This window comes from Cucurbita moschata, unplaced genomic scaffold (assembly GCF_002738365.1).
Source record: "Cucurbita moschata cultivar Rifu unplaced genomic scaffold, Cmos_1.0 Cmo_Scf00017, whole genome shotgun sequence".
NCBI lineage: Eukaryota > Viridiplantae > Streptophyta > Magnoliopsida > Cucurbitales > Cucurbitaceae > Cucurbita > Cucurbita moschata.
Genome location: NW_019268533.1, coordinates 4,477,551 through 4,483,163, shown reverse-complemented (window position 1 = coordinate 4,483,163; position 5,613 = coordinate 4,477,551). Strand labels below are relative to the sequence as shown.

Genomic DNA, 5,613 nt, shown 5'->3' with positions numbered 1-5,613 from the left:
TTTTTTTTTTTTTTTTTTTTTTTTTTTTTTTTTTTTTTTTTTTTTTTTTTTTTTTTTTTTTTTTTTTTTTTTTTTTTTTTTTTTTTTTTTTTTTTTTTTTTTTTTTTTTTTTTTTTTTTTTTTTTTTTTTTTTTTTTTTTTTTTTTCAGATGGAGTGAAAACCACTGTTGCAAGGGGTGCCCTTTAGATCAAGTCGTCTTTCGTCTTGTCATTTTATTATTATTTTAAATGCTACTTCTCAAAACTTATGTATTTTTTTTATGAACTGTTTTGATTTGACTCCCAAGAAATTACCTTTAAACTACTTTTATGTTGATTTTGAATACATCTTTAAATTTTAAATTCTTTGTGTCTCCCGTTTTACAAAAGAAAATTTTACCGCCCTTTTAACCCTTGATTGTACATGGCAACCTGTGATTCAAGGTATCGAAAATCAGGTCATTACATTATCCATAGATTTTTCATTTAAATACTACCTCCAAAAGTTGTCAGTTCATACTATAGTGCATGCTAGACGGTATAAAGGAAACCTCAAATAATCAGCTGCAGAAAAAAGCATGAGGATTACCTGCCTCCTTGGTCACTGATTTCTTGAACTGCATGCACTCCCAGGCTAGAAGCTTGCAAAGGAACAGCACAGCAGCCAAATGAGGCATTTGAAATAACTGGAAATTTCTCCGTACTAATTAGAATTGCTGCAGAGGAAGATGGAACACCCAAGCACATTCCATCAACAAGAATTTTAGGTTTGCAATCAGGCATTCTCTTCAGTCTTGATTTTCTCTTGCTATACTTCAACAGATAGCGTTTCGTTGTATCTCTCCTCTTATACTTGAAGAAATAGTGATAAGGCTTTGCAATGCATCTCTCATCCCTGGGTAGAGTGTACTTATCTTCAGAGCATAATCTATCATGGTTGCAACCGGCACTCATTAATTCAATTGACCTGCTCCTCAGATCTTCTTTAGGAGACAATTCCACATTCTCAGACTCAGTATCACACTTTACCGAGCAACCATTGCCCTTCGCCGGTATAGGATTGTTTCCCATGGATTCTAAACGATTAATTTCTAACGGTGCGACATGATCTTTAGCCGTGACTGAAGGCTCAGAAGCAGCATTGTCAGGAGAATTGCATAAACTGTTATTAATCAAAACTTGTGGGGTTTTAAAGAAATCAAACTCCTCACTACACAGTTCTCCTATTGATGTGTCCCCATCATCCACCACCCTTGTATTCTCAAAAGCCATGTAGTTCGAATTTGCCGAACAAAAATTCTTGGATAACCTTGGAGAACTATTCATAGCCCGGTGCAACTGAATTGCCAACTCGGCATCGTCAGCAGATTCCCCAGACTCTTTGGCAGCAGTTTCATCCCTTTGGGCAACCAAATTTAAGGCATCGCTAGCCAACTCAGAAGCCCTCCTAACCACAGCAGCCTTTTTCAGCGCATGTTCCCTACCTCTAACCGCAGCATCAACATTCTTATCCGCCAAACAATTTGCATCCTTCACTAATGAACTGAATGATTTGCAGTTTCCGCTAGTTGAAACCTTAGAACTCCGCAAATCCGAAACATTGATATTCTTCCTCCTAATTTTCCTACTTCTCAAAACCGCCCTCGCTGTCACAATTGGTTTAGGAACCCAACAATCAATACACACAGAAAACTCAGAACCCGAAGAGGAGTACGACCAGGGAGCAACTCTACTATACAGGGAAAAACACTCCCGATGAACCCGACGGTTACACTCAGAGCAATTAAAAGAGTCGCCTCTCGAGTCAGCAAAACAGTAAGAACAAACCTGAGAAGATTCGACAAGAGAGAAGCACTTCTTACAAAGAAGAACAATCCGCCACTCGCTGTAGAGAGAATTAAGCCTGGAACGACCGTCAACGGCGTCAACACGAAAGCCACAAGCATGACATTCCGAAAAATTAGGCAAATCCCGAGTTTTCTTTACCGGACAAGGGGCTGAGGGCTTGACCGGTAGAGTTGGGTTGAGAGGAGGCGAAGAGGAAGAAGAAAGAGAAGGCGGCGGCGGCGGTAGTGGGGTTGGCGGTAATCGTCGTCTAACGAAGGTTTTGTGCTCTTTCTTGAGAATTTGAGTAGCGGAATCCATGGAGAATTGCGTAAGAAGTGAATTGCGAGGAATTCATGGACGTGGGATGAAATTGGGAATGGAGATTTAGGGTTTATAGCGACAAAAGAATTGTTGAAATCAGGTTTTTTGGATGTTGGATTGGAGAATGGAGAAGGGTTGGGGCCCTTTGCCCCTTGTGATGTCCGCGTCGAGTGTATTCTTTATAGCTGTGGGCATAAGAATCTTGGATTTAACCATTGTCCTTCACTGCCTCTTCTTCCATGCCTATATATATATATCTATATATATCTTTCACAACGCACTTGGAATTGCCCTTATATTTGGGTGTCCCCCTTCCCCTTTCTATATTACTCTTCTTATAACATCCCACCTCATTTGTACACAAACCAAATTGGATCGGGTCGGTTAAATTTGCGACCCGATTAGTTTGAATAGAGTTTACGACCTAACTCTTTATTCTCGAGTTGAGTTTGATTGTCGTATTATTTTATTATTATTATTAACTAAAGCCTCGTAAATCTCAAATATCAAACATTCACAAGTCACAACACGCCACTAACATCAGTTACGAACATTAAATATTTTTAATCATAATAATTTTAAAAGTCTAGAGTTGAGTTTAACTTTATTTTGAGTTAGTTGAATTAATAGGATAAAAAAAATGTCAACTCTCATACTTACCCCAATTTTTTTTTTTTTTTTTTGTTTCCTACTAGTTCAGTACAACCTAAACTTTAAAAAAAAAAAAAATCAACTCATAGTTTGGATTGGTCGAGTTATTAAGTTATATGAACACTCCTAATAAAGCCAAAGTTTTCTCTATGATTTTGAATATTATATTCCTTAAATTAAATTTCACATATTAATTAAAAATATTTATGTTTTTTAGTTCAACGTGTCAAAATCTATTAATTAAGAGTATATGTCTATGTTAGAATCTCTTAATTAAGAGTATATGTCTAAATCAATTAAAGTTGATTTGAAGTTAGATTAGTTCAAATGGGTTCAACCTAGATCGATTCAAAGCATTTTAGTTCAATTCAATTCGGTTTTTGTCTTGATTGGTCTAATTCGGTTTGTCTGATTCCAGCTCAATTTAATGATTTTTTTAAATCCAACTTCGGGTTTTCCCTGTTTTAGTTGTTTTAGTTCGATTCAATTGAGCTGAGTGAGTTTCTTTCTATGTCAGAGTTATTTAAGCTTTTCTAGAGTTATATGATTGACATATGCTATTGTGATAATTAATTATGGATGACTGAGACATAACACTCGATGACAAATAGTTATGCCTCATAACCATGTACCATAATTTGAAATTATGAGACTACATGCATATTGTATGTCGCAAGCATGAATACTTCCCAATATACTTTGTATGGATGCATATATCACGATATGATAGGTGCTCGTTTTTTTATTGGTTTTCGTTGGACTTCATGTATATCATATGTCACGAGCATGTGTAATCAAAATTTTGAAGAAAAAAGTAAACTATATTATAACAGTAAAAATGTAACGACTCGACTTTCTATACATGTACCAGTCAGATACGTTATGTAATGCTAGAAAACATTTAAAGTAAAATCATGGTCGGAGTACCTCTATCTAAAGAAATTTTAAATACATGTAATTTAACTAACTAGTTAAGCAACAAACTAAAGAGAAACACATAGCATATAATCTATTCACCAAAAATCAATTAATATCGAAGGACCCTAGTGGTTGATTACCTGAAATACATAACGTATAATCTATTCACCAAAGATCATTTTCAACAATCACTCTTTAGTGACTATTAGTGACTGACTACTCGATAAATATAATGTGTAACCTTTACCACAAAAATAGTCATCAACAATCACCTCGCATGACCTTTGGTGGCTGACTGTTCCATACACAAGCATAAGCATGTAACCCTTTCCACATTCCTTGGCATTCATAAATCATATAGGTCCCAAAACATATAGTTTTCATGACCAATAAGGCAGGATAACAAACAACATATAACCCTACAATAACATACATATATAACCGTAGTTTAGAAAGTAAAACAATTTGAATTTCAATAAGAAAGTCCCTTACCTCGAGCAATTAATTATATAAGATATAATAAATCCGAAAATCAACCGTTCCTATTACAATAAATCTTATTGTTTCAATTACTACATTTATATTAGCTGTTGCATCAAAATTAAGATTTGAATAAAATAAGTCCGTAAAACTAACATTTTACTCCCGAAACGATGATTTCAACAACAATGGTGAGCGGTGGGCGACGATGACAAGGATGTCAACATCAGTCACAACAGCTGGTGTTTGAGGGTAGCAACAAGACATAACTTCAAGCAATGCAATGCGAACGACGTGAGCAACGTGGCATGGTGACTACATTTAACTATTGAAAATTGAATGATTACATTTAACTATCAAGACTAAAAAGAACAAAATAAGAAAATGTCTATGCCAACTAATTTGAAAACGTCTCAAAATATACTTTAGAGGGAGGCATGGTGTCAGTTTTCCACCGCTCCTGAGCCCTGTGACTTTAGCGAGCTACCCTGTGGCACATATATTTGTCACATTGAGGGCGAGCGTTCTAAGACGAGTGTGATGAGCGACTTCCTTTGAAATAGGTTTTTCAATGACAGTATCAGATGGCATGTGTGTGTCGACATTGCGCCCTAGTCCATGTGTCGGAGGTTGGATTATGCACCCGCTATCCAGTACGGTATCTGTAAATGATATGACATGGGCACGAGAGGGCCAATGCCTTGATTGAACCCAAATGGATAGATGTTCAGAATGTCCCGCGATTATGAACGACATGTGGGCCCCTTCTCGATGGCATGAACGAGTGAGTTGCGATGGCCACCTACATCTCGTGACTTGGGATGATGTCAAGACATGATGCCATGTTAACTGGGAACCAAGATGATGTTGGATGCAATGTTGCATTGAAAGACCTTATGATAAGAATCATAGTGTTCCAAATGTTCCAATTGAATCTATTACAAGATCCAAGACTAAAAGGATTCAACAAGCATTCATTCTTCATCTACAAAATTATTGGATTGACTCGGTTTAATAATTATTTCATGTGCTACGCAAGTTAATTTGATTGAGGAAGGACCATTTCGAGCATCAGAAGTGAATATTTGTACGGTTAAAGTAGTAGATGAAGTCGCTATAAACTGCACTTGATTGATAAGTTGTTAGAAAACTCTCTTTATTATTTTTAATTTCATAATTATGGTAATGGGCAAAAGGGTGGAAGACATTGGGCAAATTGACTTCTTTTGTGGGATAAGGATCAAATTTTGGCCACTAACTTAGCATTTCAAGAATTGAAAGTTTTTTTTTTTGTGGGGAGACTATAAATATCCACAAATTATTAGATAAAAGGCAGATTATGAATGAATGAAATTAAGATTCAAATTGAGACTTTCACCCTTAGAAATCCAAACATCATCTTTACCATTTCTAAGTTTCATGTCATTCTTGTGGTAG

At 35.9% G+C, this 5,613-nt stretch overlaps 1 protein-coding gene across 2 annotated transcripts in view; it reads right to left on the bottom strand.

The window, feature by feature from the left end:
• LOC111454852 overlaps nt 1–2,327 on the bottom strand; it is a 9,315-nt gene extending 6,988 nt beyond the window's left edge. The window contains exon 1 of one of the 2 annotated variants that reach the window (XR_002712510.1): nt 569–2,327. Coding sequence is in view for 1 of the 2 variants with exons in the window: in XM_023096322.1 (XP_022952090.1) it covers nt 569–2,124 (1,556 nt within the window). In the remaining variant the exon portion in view is untranslated. The remainder of the gene's footprint in view (nt 1–568) is intronic. The other variant, XM_023096322.1, reaches the window with a different exon arrangement.
• Nucleotides 2,328–5,613: the final 3,286 nt, after the last annotated feature.